The 23,215-nt window shown below is 37.5% G+C and overlaps 1 protein-coding gene across 8 annotated transcripts in view; it reads right to left on the reverse strand.

Moving 5' to 3' along the window:
• RCBTB2 (RCC1 and BTB domain containing protein 2) overlaps positions 1 to 20,361 on the reverse strand; it is a 38,317-nt gene extending 17,956 nt beyond the window's left edge. The window contains exons 1-10 of one of the 8 annotated variants that reach the window (XM_049815644.1): positions 17,663 to 18,647; positions 17,160 to 17,273; positions 16,460 to 16,524; positions 10,961 to 11,024; positions 7,949 to 8,107; positions 7,320 to 7,470; positions 5,030 to 5,196; positions 4,197 to 4,355; positions 2,488 to 2,595; positions 371 to 513 (exon numbers count right to left, since the gene is read on the reverse strand). In XM_049815644.1, the coding sequence (XP_049671601.1) occupies positions 371 to 513; positions 2,488 to 2,595; positions 4,197 to 4,355; positions 5,030 to 5,196; positions 7,320 to 7,470; positions 7,949 to 8,107; positions 10,961 to 11,002 (929 nt within the window). In that variant the 5' untranslated portion in view covers positions 11,003 to 11,024; positions 16,460 to 16,524; positions 17,160 to 17,273; positions 17,663 to 18,647. Of the gene's footprint in view, positions 1 to 370; positions 514 to 2,487; positions 2,596 to 4,196; positions 4,356 to 5,029; positions 5,197 to 7,319; positions 7,471 to 7,948; positions 8,108 to 10,960; positions 11,025 to 16,408; positions 16,525 to 16,893; positions 16,943 to 17,159; positions 18,648 to 20,154 lie in introns of those variants that run through there. The other 7 variants (XM_049815642.1, XM_049815645.1, XM_049815639.1 and 4 more) reach the window with 7 other exon arrangements.
• Between the last annotated feature and the right edge of the window lie 2,854 nt (positions 20,362 to 23,215).

The raw sequence follows: 23,215 nt of genomic DNA on the forward strand, positions 1-23,215 counted from the left end.
CTGTGTGTACTTGTTGTCAAAAGTAGCATATTAAAATACAATTTGTATTCAGACACAATAAAGCTGTCATCGTTGATTTCAAACAATGAAACTATACCACCGAAGAGAAACTGCAATTAAGGCCTATAAAGCACAGCGTGAGCCAAAGGAAAAAATAGCACATTCAGGCTCAGAACGTTCAGTTTCTCTTTCACAAGCATGGCTACGGGGCAGATACAAGCATGTTCAGTGAAAATTCTTTTCACATTCAGCAGAAGAACCATTGCAATAAATTATAGGCTATTTCTTAAAAAAAAATAGATTAAAAATGCCATAATTTTCTGTAGTTCTTCTGAGAGTATGCCAGCTAACGTCTGACTGCAAGTATTACCTGTCCTTATCCACAATAACTGTTGTAGGGTAAGACTGGTTACTTTTATTCCCAGTGCCTAACTGGCCATATGAATTGGCTCCCCAGGCATAAATCTGACCTTCATCTGTTAGCACTAACGTATGCGCATAGCCACAGGCAACCTAAGGAATAATAAAAAGAAACATCTCATTTTTATGTAACAGTAAGTTACTACAGATAGATACATGTTATGTTATACATTAATGATCCTATACCAATATAAAAATTACAAAAATTACAAATACAGATAAGTTTATTAAAAAGGGAAGCAAAGTAGATGAGGTGACTTTGAGGAAAAAAAAAAATGCATCAGTGAGGAACCCTGCCAGATAATCTCAAGACTGAAGCAAAATAGCTAGAAATTGAGAAAGAAGGAAAGCTATATGACAAATATGAACACCTTGCAGAAAAAAAAACGCAGAAAAAGGCAGATCATCTGTCTTGGCTCACCTTGCAATATGGGCAACTGCTCCAACGTGAACAGCTTACCAGTGTAAAAACAGGTGAGGTCTCCCTCTCTGCTCCTCTCCTCCCCAGCTGCCAGCCACGCAAAACTGTCCCCTCCCCGTGCAAGCTCTAGCGTGCACCAGACCCTCTGCTGAAATAACTTACATCACTGGAAGGAAACTCTCCACAGCTGGGCCGGAGGACCATCAGTGCTCACGCAAGGTAAGCAACAGCCAGCCAGGAGAGAGAGGGAAGAGATGAAACTCTCCATCTTGATGGCAGCACATAACTGCGTCTGCTCATACCCTCTTGTGGAAACCAACTCGGTCTTGCCGAGCTGCCTCCTCAGGTACTCCACGTAAGGTTGCTTGAATATCCACTTTACAATCTATATATGCAGCACGTGCTGCACATACAGATACACAGTGGCAAAATTACCAGCAACAGCCTTGCTCTGCATGAGTTAATGTAACCTGTTATAGCTAGATGGCTATCAAGAACCAATTTACTTTGTTCAAAACTAGCTCACCTATCTTTATATAATCTGCAAAGCAGATATACCATAAGTACATATAGTCCACTGACATCCGTGAGGCATGTGATGTGCTTTAAATGAAATAAATCCTGAAGTTATTTACTGATTGGAAGTCTACAACTTGGCATGAATTGATATCAAGCAAATGAAGTGGATGGAAATAAGAGCACTCACACTTTCTAAACAGGAGAAAAAATATAGTGGAAAATAATATTCAGTTTATTATGTTATTCTCCAACAGTAATTGTTACTAGCAAAGCTACTGTCTACATCCTAGGAACTGAATGTAAAACTATGTAATTAAATAAGTTTATTTTAAAAGATTTATAAAATCTGTAACTTCCCTGAGTAAATGGGATCCAAAGTTCAAAACACTCTTGTAAATTTTCACTAGGTTACAAAACCAATCTTTTCTAGCAGAATGTGTCATTTTCCTGACAATATCCTCTATCTTGGATAAATAATTAAAAACCTTCAGTATCAGTTCTGAAATCACTTTAAATACTTCTTATCAGTCAGAAGTTACCAGTCTGCTAATTATACTGATGGCAGCCCAGCTATCTGGTAAAGTGTAATAACCACCCAAGATCAAGACTAACCATGGAACCATACCAACTGTTGACCAAAAGCAGTTGGAGACAATTTGTTCAGACTCCAAACACCAGTTAGTCACTGTGGCTGGAGTGTGATTCTAAAAGTGATATTCAGTCCAGTCTGCCAGAAAGACAAAATGCTAAACTGCAGCATTTTCCCAGAAAAGATGACAAGGGTTAATTAAGAATGGGGTAGCCTATGAAGACTTTCTTATTTACTAAAATAACAGGAAATTTCTTTTCATTAAGTTTCACAGGAAAAAAAAAAGAGACCAAACACTTCTAATAGACTAGTCCTCTTTAATAAAATCCTGACCTCGCTGAAGTCAATGGCAAAATTCCCACTGAACTCCACAGTTTCACCCCTACCAACAGAGCTCCAATTTAAGATACATGTTTTTATTCTGATAAATAGCACTTTAAACAAAGAGATAAAGGACTATCTCCTTTAAATGTAGGATATGCCTCATCATGTTTTGAGTTGTTCAAAAAGGGTTGGACATGGAGCATCACACACATACCCGCTGTACACGAATGCCTTGCAAAGCTGCTATTCGGCATGGTGTTGGCTGATTGCCGCTGCTGCCCAGTCCAAGCTGGCCATTACCGTTGTAACCCCAAACATAGACCTTAAAAACAGAGACAGGGATTTTAACTGTTTGCTACTATCTACTTCTTTTGAAAGCAATGTAACTGCTTCAGAGTTACAATAACAATTTTCTTCAATATTTCCTGTCCCTGCAGCTTAGGATCTGTACTTTATGTGTAGATACACACAAACACATACCTATATAAACCTACATGTATACATACACATATACACACACACACACACACACACAGACACGCATATGTTTTTCTGCACTGCAAATTTTGGATGCTGTTTCTGTTTACAATACCAAATGCATGCTCATCTAAAATTCTAAACTTCCATATTCATGTTTCTCTTTAAGAGTTAGATTATGTAAGACTACGGTATTTTAATATGAAGAGTACAAAATAAGTGATTCATATGGCTGTTTCCCAGCACAGAGCAAATTCAGCATGAATACTTCCCTTTTTCAAAGAGCTAATTTCTCATTCAAAAATCCTCTAACAGAAAAGAAAACACGCTAAAACAAGTATAAACTGGAAGCTATGCACAACAGTGAGTAGGCTGTTAACAGCTTTATGCTGAACATAAGAAAAAGGGAAAATACTGAGCTCTGGTAATTTCAGTGACATATGTTTTACTGCAAACAGTCAATAGTTACTTAGGTCTAAACTGAAATACTTGGAGCGATGGAGCTAGAGAGGATGTAGGCTGCCCAAAATGTTCAAGCTCTATAAACTAAAACAACAAGAACACTACAACCTCGTTGTATCTTTGCAATGAGGATAAAAAAGCATGAGAGGGATTCAAGGGGTACTGCAGTAGAACAAATATATGCATTGTACTTTTATTTCCTCTGTTTTGTCTTGCCATAAAGTGTGCATATATGAGTACTGAAAATTAAAATAGCATTCACTGATTATTCTCACATTCTTGATGCTTAAGATTCTAGTATAGACAATAATTTATTTTTCTATGAATGCTAAAGACAGCAATGGGATAACATATTAAGCAGCATTTTCATTTTTCCTAGAATATAATACCAGCTCTAAAAATCAGTAAATCATTGACACAAACTTAGTTATTTTTACGTACAAGAAAATGAAGCTAGCATAAAATGCTAAGTATACATATACAGATTCAATATGATTTAATCCCAAAATTTATAAAAATCTCCTGACCTTCACAATGCTATTTTTACTTCAGAACTGTATTTTTAAGTAAATTTGAAATTTGATACTTGAATACCTTCAACACAAAGCCAACTTCAATAGTTGATGCAAAGTAACAGCTGCTAAATTTTATGAGCAATCTCATAAACCAAAAAGCCATAGGCCAAATGTTAGTGAACAATTTTCCCTTTTTCACTCTACCTCCTTTCTAAAGGAGAAACCATAATCAGCATGGATAGAAAGACATGCTTAAGTATGTCAGCACGTGCAGGACAATTTATGAGAAAGGTTTTTATAAGCAGTATAAGTATAGATTTTTTTATAAGCAGTATAGATTTGAGGGAGTCTGGAAAGGCATACTTCTTTTCTGAGTAGTAGCTCATTACTGACAGGTTGGAAAATATCTACATCCCATGATATTACATAAAATAAAATTCAGTCAGAAAATTCACTTAAAATTTCTTACCTCTCCATTTTCCACCACAGCCATAGAGCACATCTGTCCACAAGCTATATTAACTACTATTTTATTTTGTAGGCAGCTGGTAACTCTTCGAGGAATTGGTTGATTAGCTGTTGAACCAGATCCAACTTGGCCTGAGTTATTATAACCCCATGTGTATACCTGTTGTAACAGAATTGCCATAATAGAAGACTATATAACATACAGTTCAAAGTACATATTCAAGAGAGAAAAAAAAAATATGCATAAAAAAATTACATTTTGAGTTCAAGTCAATGTATTCTTTTAAAGATGTAGGAAGATACATAGGTTTACAATTTATATGTTTCTATCAAAAATATGTCACTCATAGTATTTATACATTCCATTCTTTTATGTTCCTCCAATCAAAGGTAAGAGGCAACATGACAGCTGCATTAATGCTGGAAGAATCCATTGCTAGTTTTCCAGAACCCAAAGTAGAATGGCTAACTGGGCACAAATGGCACCTCAAAGTAAATGACAAAACTTTTTAATTTGGTGGATAGAACTCCTTACATGAATGTGATTTATATTAATGTCAGCTTTAATGCCATTAAGTATAGCATAGAAAGGAACGGGCTGCCCCCTGCAAAGAAATTCTAATCTGTTATTACAAGCAGATGTGACACAAAAATCAATGTTCTGCATGCATCTCAAAGCAGCTAGACCCTAACATGTTTTCCATTTTTGATCAAACATTTGTGTTGCATCAGCAAGAAGCAAGGTCTAATGCTCTAGGTGCAGAATGTTTTCCTGTTTCTCATATACGTGAATATCATTAAGAGAAAAGAGAGATTTATTCCAGCTGTTCTCACCTCTCCATCAGATGTTAAGACCATAGAATGATGAGAGCCACAGGCAACTTCAATGACTTTCTTGTTCACCAAGTTAGTAGAGACTTGACATGGAACAAAACCATGATTTGTTGTACCATTGCCCAACTGACTATAAGCATTATGACCCCATGTATACACTTCTCCTTCTGTAATAAAGATGTAAAAAGCTGCTTTAAAGTCTCTACTTTTCCAATGAGTACACAACATAAAATTACAAAATGAAAAGTCAAATTCAATAACAATATACATATTTAAGTATATATATATATACATATATATATGCGCCCTTTGGGGCTCTTAAGCCCACGGACATACCAATGCTACTTTTACACAGAGTTGACCACAAATCCAAAAGGATAGTATCACCATAATCTTAATAAAGGAAGTCATATAGCTAAAAGAAAGGAGATAGTGCAATACAGACAAGAAAAGGATCAAATGACAGTCAGGAGTCCCCATCTGAATTTCTTTGTTACTGACAATCAGTCAAAATTTCTTGTCTATGGCCTGGCACTGCTTCCCACTTTGGAAAATTCAAGTAACAAGCTTTCATTCCTTTAGAATATACATGAAAATACTTCTAAGAAAAACTTATTATTACTTATTAATAAACATACTATTATTTACTTATTATTAAAACATACTATTTATGTCTTGTATTTTGAGAAACATGCTAGTAAAATTAAGAATACAAGAAATGTCTGCCTGGGTTAGACCGATGGTTCAACTAGTGCAAAATTCTGTCTCCAAGTGGCAATAGAAAAAAAGCTGCTGTTTAAGAGAAACATGAGCCTGGTCACTTTTTGCTGTTCCCAAGCATTTACAATCACTAGGCTACACATATTATCAGGTACTTCAAATTCTTCTTAATGTACATATATTGGCCCGTTATCCATGAAGCTAACACCTTTTTGTACTCACTTTCTTCCATCTGTCTTAAATCAAGTGTCCTTTAGTTACGGTAGTGCAGGACTTGACGAATAGCTGTCCTACATTCATCTTTTCTATCATCATCATAATTTTCTAAACTTAAATTATGTCATTATTGCAGGAGAGATAGGTTTGACATACAACTCCATCAGATTTCTAAAGAGATCACAAAACTTGCTATCCCTAAGAATGGTTCCCTCAGAACTACAAAGGCAAAGTGTGCTACACTAAACCAATAGTTCTCTACAATAACAGGTTAAATCTAATGACTTTATCCTGACAAAAGCAAACAACCTTCTCTTCCTTTCACCAACATGAGAATACAAATTTCAGTAAAGAGGTGAAACAGCCACATAGAAACATACAACATAGAACGGAAATTACAGTAATTAACCCAAGAACTGCGAAATACTTAATGGCTGTCTGAAAGGTAGGTTAAAAGAGGCTGTGCTGAATGGAAGTTATTCATGTGAATGGAGTTACGAGTAAAAATCATCAAGGATCAGTTCTGGACCTGTTCTTTTGCAACACGTCAGTTCATCATCTGGGAAAGGAGTATGAGCGTGCCAGTGAGCTGTGCCAGCAACAAAGCTCAGAAGAATACAGATGCATATATAAAAAGCATCCAGAATGGTCTACCCTGAAGACTGGAGGAAATGGTGGAAGGTAACTGAATATAAAGAACAGTCACATCTTTACAACACAATTCCCCTCACCTACCTTTAGTGATCTAATCTAGACTACTCAAAAAGATTTCTTCTTATTAACTGAGAAAGAGAGACAAATGTTAATCATCAGTCAGGTTCTAACAGAACCTCACTTGGGAACACAATATTAGTTGTTTGTCTTTGAGAATAATGTACTTAATTATGAACAGAAGGGCCACTAGCATGATGTGGATAATAGAGTGTCAATGAGACAATGGAAAACAAAAGGCTAAGAGGCAATATAACTGGACTTCAAAGCACATCCCAAAGTAGGTATGAGAGGGAAAAGATGCATTTTAGCTAAAGGACAACGTTGGCACAAGAACACATGGGCGTAATGTAGCCACTAATGCAGTTCAAAAGCAATCAGAAGTTCCAAACTTAATGGCAAAGTAAAAAAACCTTCCAAAAGTAGTAACAAGATCAAAGCAGAGCTTGAAAAATTTTGAAAAGAACAAGCTACGGACAGAGCTAGCTGACATGTCATATTCACCAATGAAAATATGTTGGACTTGGTAGCCTGGAATGTCTATCCCAATTTTCTCTTTTATGTTACCAGCACGGACCTTTTACACCTACTGGACTAATTAAAGTGGACTATCTGAAAAAGCAATATTCACATCATACTTTACCTTCTGTAGCAAGAACAACATGAGGGCCACTTCCATAACTCAGACAGGCTATCTTTTTGCCACATAGAGAATCTAACCTCCTTGGTTCAATAGTGCTCTGCATGTCACCTGTTCCCAAACACCCACTGCAGTTCATGCCAAGCACAAAAACCTGTTATAAAAGAATCACAGAATCACAATTTAGAGCGGAATGGAGGACCTCCTCCAAAGGTCCAGCCCCCTGCTCAACAAAGTCTAAATAGATCAGTTGACTCAAGGCCATGTCCCGTTGGGTCTTGAACACCTCCAAGGAAAAGATTTCACAACCCCTCCAGGATTTAACCACTCTCATGGTAATTTTTTTTTCCCCAATACTGAATCAGAATTTTCCATCTTTCAGCTTGTGTCCACTGCCTCACAACCTGTCACTATGCACCTTCAAGAAAAGTCTAAGTCCATCTTCTCTTTATCTTCTGATTGTGGTAGGAAGCCATGAATTTGAATTGAAAATGGTTTAGTAGCAATCAAAATGATCAGACATTTTTGCATGCAACTTTTTCTAGGTATACTATCATAGTACTGGCTTTCAGAATAACTTGATACATGAATGACTAAATATGCCATGTTCACACACACTCTTGGACAATTACCTCATCATTTTCAGTTGCATACAAGACTTCATTACCAGCACTGCCAAATACACAGGCTTGACGAATTAGCTTGAGCTCTTCTTGGGAACAGAGAGAAAAAATTGGCCATTTCCCAACATCCAGCATCTTCAGGGCTGACAATAATGTTGCCTCCAAGACCTGGTATTATAAAAAAATATAATAAATACCTAGACAGAGAGAAATGTGTACCTTTGCACAGTATAAAGGAAAAATTTAGAGAAATACCACTATCTCCTTTTTCAACCACAAAGCAGTATTTTAATTCTAGAACAATAATTGGAGGGAAGCCATTAAAATAAACAAATAAAATATATCGTGATCCAGAAAGAAAGGATCTATATGCATGCAGAAAAGTATCATATAAGAAGTTAAATGGTGAGGTCGTATCTTCACTATATCCATACAACATAACTGCTAGCTTATAGAATTCAATGTATAGGATTCTAATATAAAACATAAAGTATACATTCAAAACTTGAAAATAATTTGTCTTTTCCTCTGGTGCTAAAATTACTGTTAAAAGAAGAAACCATAAAAAAATCTAACCAAGAATATATTTATCTTTGAAAAATATACACATTTGTTTTTACGCATTGAAAATGGAAACCTGAAAAAACTTGAGAAACTTTCTCCTTTCTCCTTTACTTCAGAAATTTACGTCTGTGTTTCAACAATTACTGAATCTTTGGGAACTTTCTAAGAATATCTGCATTTTATGCAACTAGACATATAATAAAAGAAAAAAGATAATTGAACATTTTTTAGCTTATCCAAGGACAAATAACATGTTTATAGTTAACAGAAAAGAGTAACAACAGGTGTCTCCAGACATTAAAACTAGTCAAGCCAACGTTCAAATCTCATGCAACATTTCTACTGCTTTAGTATAGCATAAATGAGAAAAATGTTGCAGTATCAAAATTTAATAGCAAATTTTGCATGGAGCATGCATCTAATTTTCTTTACTGAAACTAAAACAGGCTTTGGACATGAAAGAAAAGCCGCATTACTTGCCAGATCAGAAGGTAAGTAAGAACAGATTTTGCCTATCACAGGCATTACGTAGTTCACCACATAACAGTTTATTTCTAGCAAGTAGCAGACTTATAAAGTGATCTGTCACAGAACTTAATTTTTTTCTACCTCTAACTGAAACAAAGTTGTGAACAAATTCTAGTTTGGAGTCTGAAGCACCTTACGTCAGTGGTAAGGATATTGCTTTTTTGATTAGTATTGCTTACTATGAAAAAATGTACACAGAAACATAGATAATATTTGAAACTACAGAAATAAACCCTAAATTAATCCTGAACTAAAATCTTTAAGCAAATAGCAGTTAATCACACATTTCTTTATAATATACTTCTGAGGAAGGCAAAGGAGGGTTGGTCAACTTCACTAAAGAAAAGCTGTGGTTTTGATCACACCAGTCCTTTCCCCATCTCCTCACACGAGTAACTGACCAATTTCAGCCAAATTTGCAAGTGAAAGGGAAGCAAGACTCCACTGACACAATCCATTTGGCAGTAGGCAGCTGGACAATCAGACATAAATGTTATGAAATAAGCCAGCAAGCAAGTAGGTCCTAGCAAATGCTTTCCTCCATGACACACAGCTGGGTTATAAGAGACAAAGGACATAAATCCATACGGAATCAGGCTTCATTCACCTGCTGTTTGCAGAAGAATTTGTTTTATGTCAAGAGGTTAGCATTAATTCCATGAAGGATTTGAGGCACTTTTAAAATATAATAATGAATACTGAAGGCATCACAGGCTACTCCTTCCAATCACATCGAGAAAACTGCATCCCCCTTTTGCTCAAGGCTGATGAAGCCTGAGGTTCAAAAGAACAGTCAGGGTGTCCTTCAATTGTACAGATTCCCTTACTGGAATAACACATTGGGTTTTTTATAACGTGGGCTCTAAATTCCAAGTGCACAGTGGGTCAGAACCCATTCATCTTAAATATAATTTTTTTTTTTTTCTGTAACCTTCTACAAAGCACTCATATTCTACCCTCCTAATTAACAGGTTAAAAACCCCCAAACTGTAGCATTTCTTAACACTAAAATAATACACTGAAGGAAAAAAACCAAACTACAATTATAAAAAGCACCAAAGGAAACACTTAGGATACTGATTTTTTTTTTTAACAAAAGAAATAACAAACTTTATCAGACTAAAAAATATCCACAATCTAAATCTTGTCTCTGGAATTATTGGTTACATTCAACTCAGTAAGAGATATTCTCTCACCTTTCAAGATTTTCTCTCCTACCACACTTCATTATATTTTGTCCCAAAAATATGAAAAACAGCTTGAACTATCAGCCTGCCGATATTTATGTCCCATAAGAGGTCAGTTCCCTCATTATATTGCACAAAGTCATGAAAGACCAAGACCAGAATTTGAGATTTCATACGGTCCAGCTACCTATCCCAAAGGTGTATCAGTCATACCTCAAGAACTCCTAGAACTTCCACACTTCATTTGACCTCAGCAATCAGTTTGAAAGCTGGTTATTCAGTTTTGTTTGTCATACAGCACCTTAAAAGGCATCATCATTAAGCTCAAAATCTGAATGATTTTTCATTAAGTTTTACATGCAGAGCGTTCAAAGAAAATAAAAGAAGAAAGTGGGAGGAAGTTTTTGCTTCAAATTATGCTACAAAAGTCACTTCTAACAAGTTTATGTTGTTGAAACATTAGGCTGGAACATGTAACTTTAGAACTTAATATTAAATTAAATCACCCTTGTAAGCCAAAGGAGCAATTCAACCTAATTAAAATGAATATATTGTTCTTCTAATATCTTGTGGATCACATAAGCAACATTTCTTTTGCTAATATCATTTTTCTACCTATAGCTTTGGTTTTCTGTTTATCTTGAAAGCTACTAGTGTGTACTAAGCTACTGCTAAATAGAACGAAGCTTCTTCCTTTTAAGTAGAGCAGTACAGAATTCTCAATACAAATTCACACTCTGACCTTGACACGGACTCCTTGAGAAGGAGGAGAGTCATCGTCCATATGGATTTGTCCTTGTGTCCCCCTGCAAAGAGAGAACTGTGGTTAAAATCACCATACCATATCACTACAACAATACTTTATGGAATTGTACATGCTTAATATTAAGCCAGAACTATTTGCTTCTGTGGGGTGAGAAAACAAGAAACACAAAGCTCAGACAATTTTGGTTTTATATTCAACTGTACTGTGATCAGTTAGACAGACTCTGCTCTTCTGTATTCTTACCTAAAATAATAATTCTTGGACAAAACTTTTTTTTTTTTAAAGTAGTAAAATTAATCAGACTGTGATTGAAAAGGAAGAAGTTTTATCAAACACAATACTCCAATGTCTTTTTATTGCAGTAAAAATAAGTTTAGAACCTTGCTGACTTAATTTTTCAAGACATTTCTTTCAGCAAAGAAAAAGGACACTGGTGGGAGCTTTCCGTTTCTGGCTTAAGCCTTCAAATGCTCTTATTCCAGTTCCATTCTGAAAACCAACGTTAGAAAAACATCTGGGTCTTTTCAGGTTTACTGAGAATTGTTAAGATATTCACTCTGCTTCAGAAAATATTGCCAAACCTGTAAATTACTTGTATAATTTCTATGACGTGCATTATCAATACAAACAGATTTTCAGATCGGATGTTTCTTCACAAATAAATGTGCACAACTTTAATATCGTTAAATTATTTCCTAACACAAAGCCATGCAACTCCATTTTCAGTAATAGTGAAAAAATGAGTAAGCAGCTCTGAAGCTGTGCAAGCTTCTTTTACTCAACAAGTGAGAAAGTTGTACACATCATTTTCTTTGAGGTACATTGGTTCAGCCAAGGCTAAAAATCTGTTTACTTATCATTTAAAATTAAATGTCTCTAAAATTCTGACTACAGGCCAAATAACATCCAACAAACCAGAAGCTACCATTTTACTTAGCTACTTTTCAGAGGAATACCACACTAAAATAAGTATCAAATGTAGCTTTATAAAACTACCTAACTTACTACTAAACAAGCCTCTTACGTAAGACTTCATGCCATAAGACCTAGGCCAAGGACACAGAATACATGAAATTCATGATTTAAATATTATAAATGTTAATGATTTAACAAATATAATTTAATTTACTGAATAAACAAAAATTATTTTTATTTACTTAAAATTAATAAAAAAACTGAACTGCTGCAGGTCAACTATACTAAATATGCACACTGTTAAGCTTATGCTTTAACAAAACCCACAAATCTACATACACACAGTGTATTTTATACACTTAAGTTTGAGACATTAAATGATAAATTCAGCTCATGTGTCAAAGTCTAGCTACTCTTTTGTCCATGTTGACTTTGATCTTAAGGCTCAAACACACAACCAAACTGAAATAAGTTGAAGCTAAGTTATATTCCCTTTCAACTAAGAAAGACTAAAAGGCTGATTCATTTGCCCACACATTAGCACCTACTGCTATTTGAGGTGACCTTGGGGATCCCTGACACCGAACGGTGCTGTCAGATGTAATACAGGACCTATAGGGTATCCGTGCCATGCGCAACAGTTAAGAACTAAATGGCACTAGAAAGTTATGCATGAGCAACTCAACAGAGCTCTGAACAAGCAGGCATAGCCATTCACCATGCTTTACAACTTAATGGATACAGGGTAACTTGTTAAGCTCTTGCTGTTAAGCCATTTGTTATTTTCTTCAACACACTTGTTCAACAACAAGAAGGTAACCAGTTGATTTTGTGTGCATTACCTCTATTTAAAATAGAAACAACTCCCCTAATTAAGGCCTTTGGCATGACCACAGCCTGAGCAGGACTGTATTACTGAACTGCAGTTCTGAGACATTTAATTTCAAGTATGTGAGTAGTCCTACTGTGAAACAGATTATCAAGGCTATCCAATATTTTGCAGCACCAATTCCCAGCACTTCTTAGCAATGCTGATATATGTTACCCACTTCTTGGGCATCCTTAGCCTACACTCAGCCCACAGGGCTGACATATCCCCCAAGAGAGTAACTAACGACTATGAATTTTCTAATTGAAATAAATGTAGAATTCTGTATTTCCTTCCCCAGGCCATTCAATACATAACTGATACCCATGATTCTTCAAGTTCTAATACTTCAATTCAATTGCTTCTGTTTAGACCAAAGCATAGTTTGACTTTAAAAGCAGTTTATTTGTTAGTATAAAGGAAGATACGTTAGGATCTAACCATCTCAGTTATCTCACAAAAGGTTCTCCAGCCCACTGCTTTTCAGAGTCCCACAAACATGCTGACAGTTTTGCCCTAACTTTTCAAGAACAAAGATCACTTACATGTCCTCACAACTCAAAAGTTGTAACATGTTTTAGCTTATATATAACTAAGAGAAAATGACCCTGCAACTCCATTCTTCAAGCTGTTCTGCAAAAATATACACCTATTTCTGAGCAGCCTTATAAGAGTATATGGCTCAAATTACACCAGTTTATTCCCCTATTCAAATTCATGTATTCTAATGAAAGTACATACTGATTGCCACATGTCTGCATGTGCAAAGGTGTTCTTTCTAAAAACCTGTAATTGATTTAAGAGTACATATTCACCCTGGGATGCTGAAAATAAAGACAGACAAAAAAAATATTATTAAGCCTGTCTAAGAATCATTCCCTTTAAAATACTAGTGATGATTCACATTTGCCTGCTCCTAGGAATTTTTCCTCAAGAAAAATAACCATTGTACACACAGAGTGATGCAAAGAAAAACCAGGATTTTCATCAAAAATTAAAAACTAAAACCCTGTATATCTGAGTACTTCAGGTTCAGAAGAAAAACATACCCTAGTTATTTCAGACAAGTTATTGGGGTTGCTTATCTACTAAATCATATAATATACATATAATTGCTAAGAAACCTTACTTTAAAATAGCTAGCCACTACATTTTTTTCAAAAAATGCAATACTTACTTTAGAAAGTAAAAGGTAAGCAAGAAATATTTCTCATGTATTAAAACTTTATATACATTTTCACCAGCTGTGTTTCCAAAAACAATTCTAAAGTGCAGATGTAACAGAGAAAAATTCATTGTTTTAAACATCCATTTCTTGAGGAAGTGCACAGCATTTTAATACAAAAATATTTATATTAAACTTTCACAAATCTCTTATCTGGAATCCAAGTACAATTAAGAATCAGGACAGCATACTCTGACAGTCTGAGTTTAGGTCTTGAAATTTGAAAGTTCTGACCGCAGTTTCAGTCCAACCATGATAGGTCTTTGGATAAGGCACATATGCTTCTGCAGTACAGATTGAGTTAAGAAACACAAATACCAGTTCTAATAGCCAAGTTCCATTAGAAGTCTAAGACCATTTAATCCTAAATATTTAAACAGGTTCACTGACTCATTTGAACATAAACATTCTTGTAGATTCTCTCTCTAGGGACTTGGCAAGCAAACAAAAATTTTCAGAACTCCACTTAGTATTTCCTCCCACTTAATTTAAGCATTTATGAATTTCATCTGCTGAACCGAAGGTCTGTCTGGAGCTTCTTCCCCAAGGACTCTAACCACAGGCTTAGGAAAGATTAGGAGGAAAAAGTCACAGAAAAAAGAGACTTGCTGACACCTTTAGGAAAGGAACCTAACCTTCTGTGATATTCTTGATTTCTCAGCAGTTTCCTACTGGAGTAGTCATGAAATGATGCTAACTTGTCCAAGCGATCTTGCAGGAGAGGGCTGACCAGTAATATTGTCAACAGTTATTCCTATTGAACAGGTCACATACCCTTTATAGGAAGACTATTTTCAAAATTATCTTCCTTCTTCATGTACAGTGAAATGTCACTACTCTGTTCAGTGCTGAAAACAGGCAGAACTCAGCTTGTCATTCATTCTTCTACTGATGCAGCATTTTCCATTAACAAGAAATTGCAGACCTTGAGAAACAGTAAGTAGTTGTTTGAAAAATTGCTAACTCCAACTAAAGCATAGTCATCTCTCCTTCCCTTCTTGCTTCTTGACACCAGACTGTGACTTCTCAGCTCCTGATGCAAGCTCCACTGGCTGCCTACTAATTGCAAGAGCAAACCTACATGCCGTTTAGAGGCAAGATCCAAGAAACTCTGAAAGACTGGAGTATTTACAGCCTGAAAGACTGACATCCTTGACCTTGCAAGGTAGGTAACTGCTACAGAAATTTCTAAATGAAATGATCTAAGACAGCTTTATTGTCTCAATCTCCAGAGACAAAACTCTAGCCAAAAACATCCTGTCAGACGCCACCTCTCTTTTGGAATGACATCTAGTTCTACCTGTTGGCTTCAGGGATGGGCTTCCAGCATGACCCCAATGAAGTTTTCAGAGGTTCATCTACATGTAGTATGTTGCATTACAGCTAGATGCTTGAAGCCTATTCACAAAGACCTGTTTTTCAGTAACATCATCACCCCAAAAAGAAACTGGTTTCCAAGAACAAAAGCAGTGAAGAATAAGATGCAAACAACACACAAAAGAAAACATGAGCACACAAAAAGCAAGGAAGATAGTGGGAACACTGTTCTGTTACCCGTGCTTAGCACCATCCTTCAATACAGGTTCAATACTGCTGTGATAAAGAGCAAATACATCAGAGAAAAATGTTTTGAAAGAAGTGAGAAGACAGGAAAGAAAACAGAGGGCGCGATTTCTCAACTCTTCAATGGTTTAAAAATAAGTGTTAGGGTCTGGTGCAAAATTTCTGCCCTAAGTGACAAAATTGCTTTGAAAAATCATATGTAGATTCCTGGGACACCTTCCCCTCACCTCCAGAAAACCCCACCATGGGCTTTTGGGCTAGCAAGATGATTCAATTAATTTGATTTTTATAAAATCACCTAGCACTTTTAAAAGTCCTATTATGATGGTAAGACACACTGCTCATATTAAGTTTATTTCTCCCATTCCTATTCCAATTACTTTTCTTCCCCTTAGAACTGCTATCATCATCGACGTAGAATGGTGTATTGTTTACCAGCGAGCAACAAGAGTGGAATTGACTGAAAAAATGCATCATGACCCATCAGAAAGAAAGTGTTTATAGCAGGAGAAAAAAAAAAATAAATCTCAAATTCTTTTCTCATTCCACAACCCTCACAGTCACCCTAAAAAAATAATGTCAAAGCTTCGGCTATCCATCTACGTGACTGAAAAAATGAAGATTTGAATATAGCGACGAACAACTAATAAGAAAGAGGAACTATGTAACAAACCAATGAAAGCCAGAAATACAAAGACTAGAAAATAGTAATGAAGTTTATACTAAAATTATGCCTCTAATAGACTTTGAAATGTCAAGGTCAGCAGCTAAATCAGCCTGATAAGAAGGTGTCAATCAAAAAAATATTTTCACTTAAAAACAGTTACACTTCTTTCTACAAGTGCTAAAATACCTTTTGAAGGCAATCAAGTGTTTCAGATCATGGAAACAATGCAAGAACTACCTTCAATGCTGAAGAGCATTATAGGAGGATGCTGGATTCATTTTCACATAATTAGTGGCTTACTTCTGCAGTAAAAGAAAAAAAAAAATATAGTAAGCATTATCTCCAGACCTTGAAGTGTATTAAAATAATCAAACATTTTGTTAGACAGTCTCTTGGGAACAGGATGTCATTCCTGTAACAAAATTTAATCTAATGTAGCTTAACATAGTGGCTACTACGTAGTAGAACATTTGTTCGCATTTTTTAATGTGGCTGATCCAAGATTTTCAGAAAATTAACTTGACAAGTTCTTTTTCTTTGCTGAATTGTTAGCCAAACTCTAAACAGACTTCAGTTCCTGTAATCTGTACATACACACAAACGTAATAAAATACAACTGATGCAATTGCTAGCTCTTGCCTATTTTAAATGTTACATAAAATTTAATTTACCGTATAATTGATTTGGTAGAATTGAAACTTATTCTTCATTCTGACCTTCCAACACAAGAGTTCAAGGAACCAGCTTTAGGGAAACAAAAGTATTCCAAAGATTGGGTTTTAAAATAACTTTATTAAAAATATTAACCATGTAACAGAGCAAAATAATTCAAAATAATGCAATGAATACTTGAAAGAAACACCTATTATATTTTCATAAACTTACAGAATCTTAGTACAGAAAATATTAAAGCTTTAAGGATTTAAGAAACACTAACAGGTCATCAAGTTGATCAGGATAAACCAGGTACAAGCTTCAGATGTTAGGTGGCATTGCACCTGCATGTGGGAGCCTGCCTGGACATCAGTTCAATGCCACAAGAACAGCAGGCCTGGGAAAAACCCTTCTGTTATTATGTAATCATAAGTACTATATTGCATTAACAGAAAAGCAGCACACAAATACATGTGTTTTGTAACATCTCCCTCTATGTAGATCTGACCTAGCCTGATTTGGTAGCAGTCTGCAGTTACCTGATCCAGCCAAAGGTTGAGTCATGTATCAGGTCTAGCTGTTGGATCTTTGACCTCAGTCTACTCTAGCTGTTAAAGAATAAATACTCACAGCTTCTACAGTTCTAATCTTTAATCACTTCCTTAGATGTCCAAGGAAGGTCATTCTAGCCCCCTTTAGACTAAAAGCTTTAATTTATAAAACCTATCTTCCAAAACATTCTAAGCCTTAACAAACACCCTAAACATAAGCATTACTAAACCACACCTGGCTTTCTTTTCTACGTTCCTTGCTTACTTCAGTTTAGCACAGTCTTTCTGAACATCGGAGCCCTGGTCCACGATAAGGGCTCCTGCGTACAGCTAAGAGGGCTACACACTGGGTCACCAAGAGAAGAGTTTTTTGAAGATGATGTCTAGCATGGTTCCAGCACAAATCCGCCTGTAGCTACGCTTCCCTGTAACATTGTGCACTTGCCAGAGCACTTCCCATGAGTCCAGCATGCAATGCCTGGGCGGCTGGGAGGATGGTGCCATCTTTCCCTGACACAAAAGTCAGAAATTGCCTAGGTATATACATCAAACACATATATATAAATGCATACCTAAAAAAAATTAAATATATACACATACACACATATAACAGGTAATATATACCTGGAGCTGAGAATTCTGATAGTTTAAACTTTTATAGTAATAGCTGTCTGCATAAAAAGATACCATATGTTACAGAAGAGAGAGATACGATAGTAAGTAGAATGTGTATATGAAAGAAAAGTTAGCCCACTTTGTCTGTGAGTAAATGACTGTGTAACTGTCCATTTGGGTATTTCTTTCACAGTCTTCTGACACTGGAACTGACCAACATCAAGCGGCAAGAGCATTGGATTAGATGTAACACATAGAGGTTTCCCAACTCTTAAAAAATAATTAAGAGACAAAATGTTATTCTTTGTGGTATAAGTTTAAGCATCTAATATTAAATCTACCCACTGCAGTAGCCTCTTCCAAACTGCAACAGATCAGATGCATCATGATGCCAAGGGGTTTTTTTACCTCAACTTTATCACTCAGTGGTCTTACTTCTATTCTTGTTTTTACTGAGATGATTAAAGAAGCTCTAAAAAACAACTGCCTATAACTAACTCAGAACGACTTCTGCCAATTCTCACTTTAGAACTGTACTTTCTCTCTTATATTTTTTCTTGGCTTAGCCATCCTTTTTCTAGTGTTTATTCCTAAAATTCTTTTTCAGATGGACAAAAGTTCTTTTCAATAGACCTCGACTCATTTTTTGGATATAAATTCCAAATAGAGTCTACCTTTGGCATAAAACAGCTTCATACCTTCTTTACTTCTAGGCCCCTCAGGACTCCAGTACAACTAACATCGCTAATTAATCCTCTTGATTTTTCAAAGTTTGCCCTTCTGAAATTGAGAATTTCAAACCTGTCTCTGTTTAGTCCTCTGTTTTATTTCTACTTATTTAATCTAATTAAAAAGGGGATCCAAGACCACAAGCTGACTAATAAATCAGCTCTTCTCAGAATTTTTCACGCTACTTACTGTGAGCAAACCTAAAGCAACGCAGTGCTTATTTGGCAAGCTTACAGCAGTTGTATGTAAGAACAACTGGATTGCTCTACGTCCTTCCCAAAAAATGCTGTTATCTGTACCTACGAAAGAAATCCACCTGTGACATAATTCCCGATAGTATCTCTCAGTAAGCAATATCCTTATCCAAACCCAATTCTTGTGGTCTGTGGCAGACACCATCAAAAGCTCTTATAATTTTCTTTTCTCAAAGCAATGATACGCTTGACTTTTTTTTTTTTTATCCACACAATCTCTTTCTGTTACTTTACAGCCCATCACATCGTTCACATCCCGTCTCATTCTGTGACATTTATGTCTCATATCTGGACAGTCTGACCTCTCCTACCCCACATTCAGCAGGATCATTATTTCTCCACGTTTCCCTTACCCCACGTCTGCTTTCACATCCTTCAACATTAGTTCAGCCCAAATGGTTTCTGGTGGTGCGCAAACACAACTATCTACAGACCTTATTCAGGTCATAACCCGGAGTAAAAACTCCTTGCTAACCGTGCCCTCTCTTTTCATCCACCAATATTAGAAATTTCATCTCCACACACAGGGAAATACAACGCAGTCCTCCCACCTTCCACACATAACAACCCTCAGTTTCCCAAATATTCTTTCTCTGCCTTAAGCCCGCAACTGGCCCTCAAGCCCAGCTTGTCTAACTCACCGCAAGCTTCGCACCTCCACTGCCCAGAGCCCTCCAACCCTACACACATTTAACTCCCGAGAAAAGTTGCAACACCCCCCCCGTCCCCGCCGTTACCGACCATTTATAAACCAGGCGCCTGGCAAACACGACGCCACACCGGCCCAGCACACGCAGAACAGGCCACAGCACCCTTCCTTCCCTTCCCCAGCCCTCCCTCCCCACCTACGGCCTCCAGGCGGGATGGCTAAACGGCAGCAGGGGGAAAGAAAAACCCCCTTGCCCCCCCCCCCCACACAGGCGGCCTTCCAGCTGAGGCAAACCCGGGCCCTTACACGCCCCATTCGCCTGCCGGCCGCCCGCCTCCCCTCACCACACGGCCAACGGCGGCTGGGCGGGAAGCGTTCCGCCCGTCCCCTCACCCCCGCCAGCGGCTGAAGCGTGAGGCGAGGCGGGACGGGGCGGGAACGTCCGCCAGCGCCCAGCCTAAACGCTCTCACCCGCTCTACCTCAGCGGGGAGGAGGGAAAAGGCTCTCGCCTGAGGAAAGCGGGGCGGGTGGCGGCGGCGGAGAACCCCTTCCTCCGTCGCTTACCTTCCCCGCAAGCGGCGGCGGCGGCGGCTCCTCCTCCTCCTCCCTCCGATGAGACGAGGGAAGATGCCGCCGCGCTCAGGCGCCTCCTCAGCGGCGGAGGGAGGGAGGGAAGCCGGGGAGGAGGGAAGAGGGTTAGCACCTCCCAGGGATCCACCTACCGCGGCGGCCTCTGTCCGCCCAGCCCAGCTGTGGAGAAGGCAGCCCCGCGGGGGTTGGCTCTAACCGCAGGGTTGCTTGTTTTTTCACCAGAGACTGCTTCTCTCCTGCTGAGCTGAGGCGAAGAGAAAACACCTTCTGGATCTTCTCTGCCGAGGCCCGTCTCTGTGGATGACATGGCTGCCCCGGGAAGGCTTAGATGCTCAGGGCGAGCGCGGCATTGAGAGGAGAACCCCGCTTTCCACCAAGCCTCAAAATGTTGCCTGGGCCTAAACACATGTGAAGACAACACATAGTCAGAGGCACATGGCCGAAGGTGACTGTTAAGGGAATCTCAGATATCGCTATACCGTTCCAACCTGCAATCATTTATTTTTTTTCCCAAGGGAAGTGAGAGGATATACGTATTTTTCTACTTCTCCTGAGACTTATGCTTAAAATTAAGCTCCCCCAAAGAGGATAGTCTTGAAAAGTTTTCCCAAAAGCAACAGCCTGGCTGTTTTGCTTGGTTATGCCTCTTACCTTGACTGTGATAATACCCTGCTGTCTTGCTGTGGTACATGTTCAGAGACCTTTGCTATGGTATCCAACGATACTGTTAAGTTATTGCTGTGAAAACTTTATTCAGAAAGAGAAAGTTTGTGCCGGGTCTAAGGATGTAACCGTCTATTGAAAATTAAATTCCTTTATCACCTAGGGGAGGTCTCGGTTTTTCTTGTGGGAATGACAGCCTCATAAGGATGTTCTAATATTTTAAAGATTGATATACTTGGATTGATATACTTGGATACAAAACTTTGGATGTCCAAAAATGAAGATGGAATAAATACCTAAAGTAGCAAGAACTTGTCCGTATAGTTACCAAAGGTGTAGATATGGTGGTACCTACCATATTGTAGGTACCAATATGTTCCCCATACTTGCTGCGTTGTATCACAGTCTCATGTGATATGCTACACATGCCTTGCATCCTGTTCTTCACATATATAACACATGAAGTGCCTGTATTGCCATACCAACTACCACTGTTCTTTCCTAATGTGCTCCCCTAATGCATGCATGTTCTCTGCCACCTACTGTAGTGTTCTGTGGAGTCACTATCCCCTTTTAGTTTGTCAACTATTTTTTACACTTCAGAATGCATTAAACTTCCTATGCATGCATCCTGAATGCATTGTAATCTGCAAATGGTATGTGTTTTCTGTTTTGTTGGCTCAGTCAATTTGGTTCTTCCAAGAAAAAATTGAGAGTATTTTTTGCTAGGAGCTGTTTCTTCATTTGAAAGAGGTATCCACAATGATTTGTATAAAGTGTGCGCCGGAAGGCAATGAACTTTTGGGGCACTGGGCTCAATAAGGACTGTATGTGATGCCTGATAGTTTTGTTTTCTCTTTACATAGAACAAAATGATCACTCTATAGCACAAAGCCACTTTATTGCCTGTTACCACTTTCCCTTCTCAGTTTTCTGTTTTCTTTAATGCAGTTCAGGGGGTAAAAAATTTCCTGGATCTCAGATGCTTGTGTAAATATAATAACATACCTGATAATTTCAGTCAAGCAGGCAGTGGTAACAAGACCCAATGGAAGTTGAAGCTATTCATTTTCAGACTGGCACTAAAGCAAAGAGTAGTTGTCCCCTAAAACAAGTTTCATCTTGGGCTGTGAGCTGTTTGTTGATTCTTCAGTGCACATTTTAAAACAGTACTGGGTATTTTTCTAAAAGTTATGCTCAATTTAACTCAAGGAAGTGCTGTGTACTGTGTTAGGCTGAGGGTCACACTTAGAATCAGTGGAACAGATCGTGTATTTGACCCACTGAAACAAAGTGCAGTTTAACACGGTGAAGTCCTTAAATCTAGGAGCAAGGGATGTAGATCTACAAGCACAGAAACTGCGTTCTGGAACATTTAGCTAAAGGATTGAGGTCAGTGAACAACAACTGAAAGTGTAATGTCAGAGGATGTTGAAGTGAAAAAGGCTAATGTCGTTCCTGAACGTATAAAGAGAGGAATCAACAGTACTTAAAAGGTAATTTGCCTCCAGTAATTAGTATTTTAAGCTAACTAGTGGGACACTGCGTATAATGCTACTTACATTTTGATAGAGAAGTTGAAAGTTGGATAGGCTGCATGAAGATGATCAGTGGTTTGAAAATAAGAGATCATTAAAGAGATTATTTGTTTAGTTTATTAAAAGCAGTTTAAAGTTGATGACAGTTTACAGGTTCCTCACAATGAGAAAATATTAGGTACTGCGTGGCATTTTAGTTTAATGGAAAAAGCCATAACAAGAAGCAATGGAGAGAAAGCCACAGAAATTCAAAGCAGAAATGGAGCATAAATTTCTGACAGTGAAAGTGGGAAGTGGTATCCATTTTTTATTACTTCAAGTAAAAACCTGATCCAGTTACTTCTGCCTTTCCTTACATGCCAGTTGTTCTACAGCCGTCTCATTTTCTTCCTTTCATTTGAGCTGCCTCCAGTTTGTTTTTCTTCTTTCCTAAATGTAATGGCAGATTTAGAAGTCAACAGCACTGAATGGAAGGGAATATGTGCCTCTCTCATCTTACAAACACTCTTGTGAGTAGGTACCAGGATTGTATTTTCCTTTTTTTTTTCCACCAGCAATGTATTTTTGGCCTCTGCAGTTTGAGCTTCATATCTCTTTCTTAATTTACTTTTCATTTGACTTTCTGCATTTCCCCTTGGTCTCCAGAATAACTTGATTGAAGTTGACCTATTTTTCTTTTCTGATTAACTGATGTTTATTTTACTTTAGTTTGGCAGGACTATTTTGTACAATGTAAAAATTTAGACAT

This window comes from Accipiter gentilis, chromosome 13 (genome assembly GCF_929443795.1).
Source record: "Accipiter gentilis chromosome 13, bAccGen1.1, whole genome shotgun sequence".
NCBI lineage: Eukaryota > Metazoa > Chordata > Aves > Accipitriformes > Accipitridae > Astur > Astur gentilis.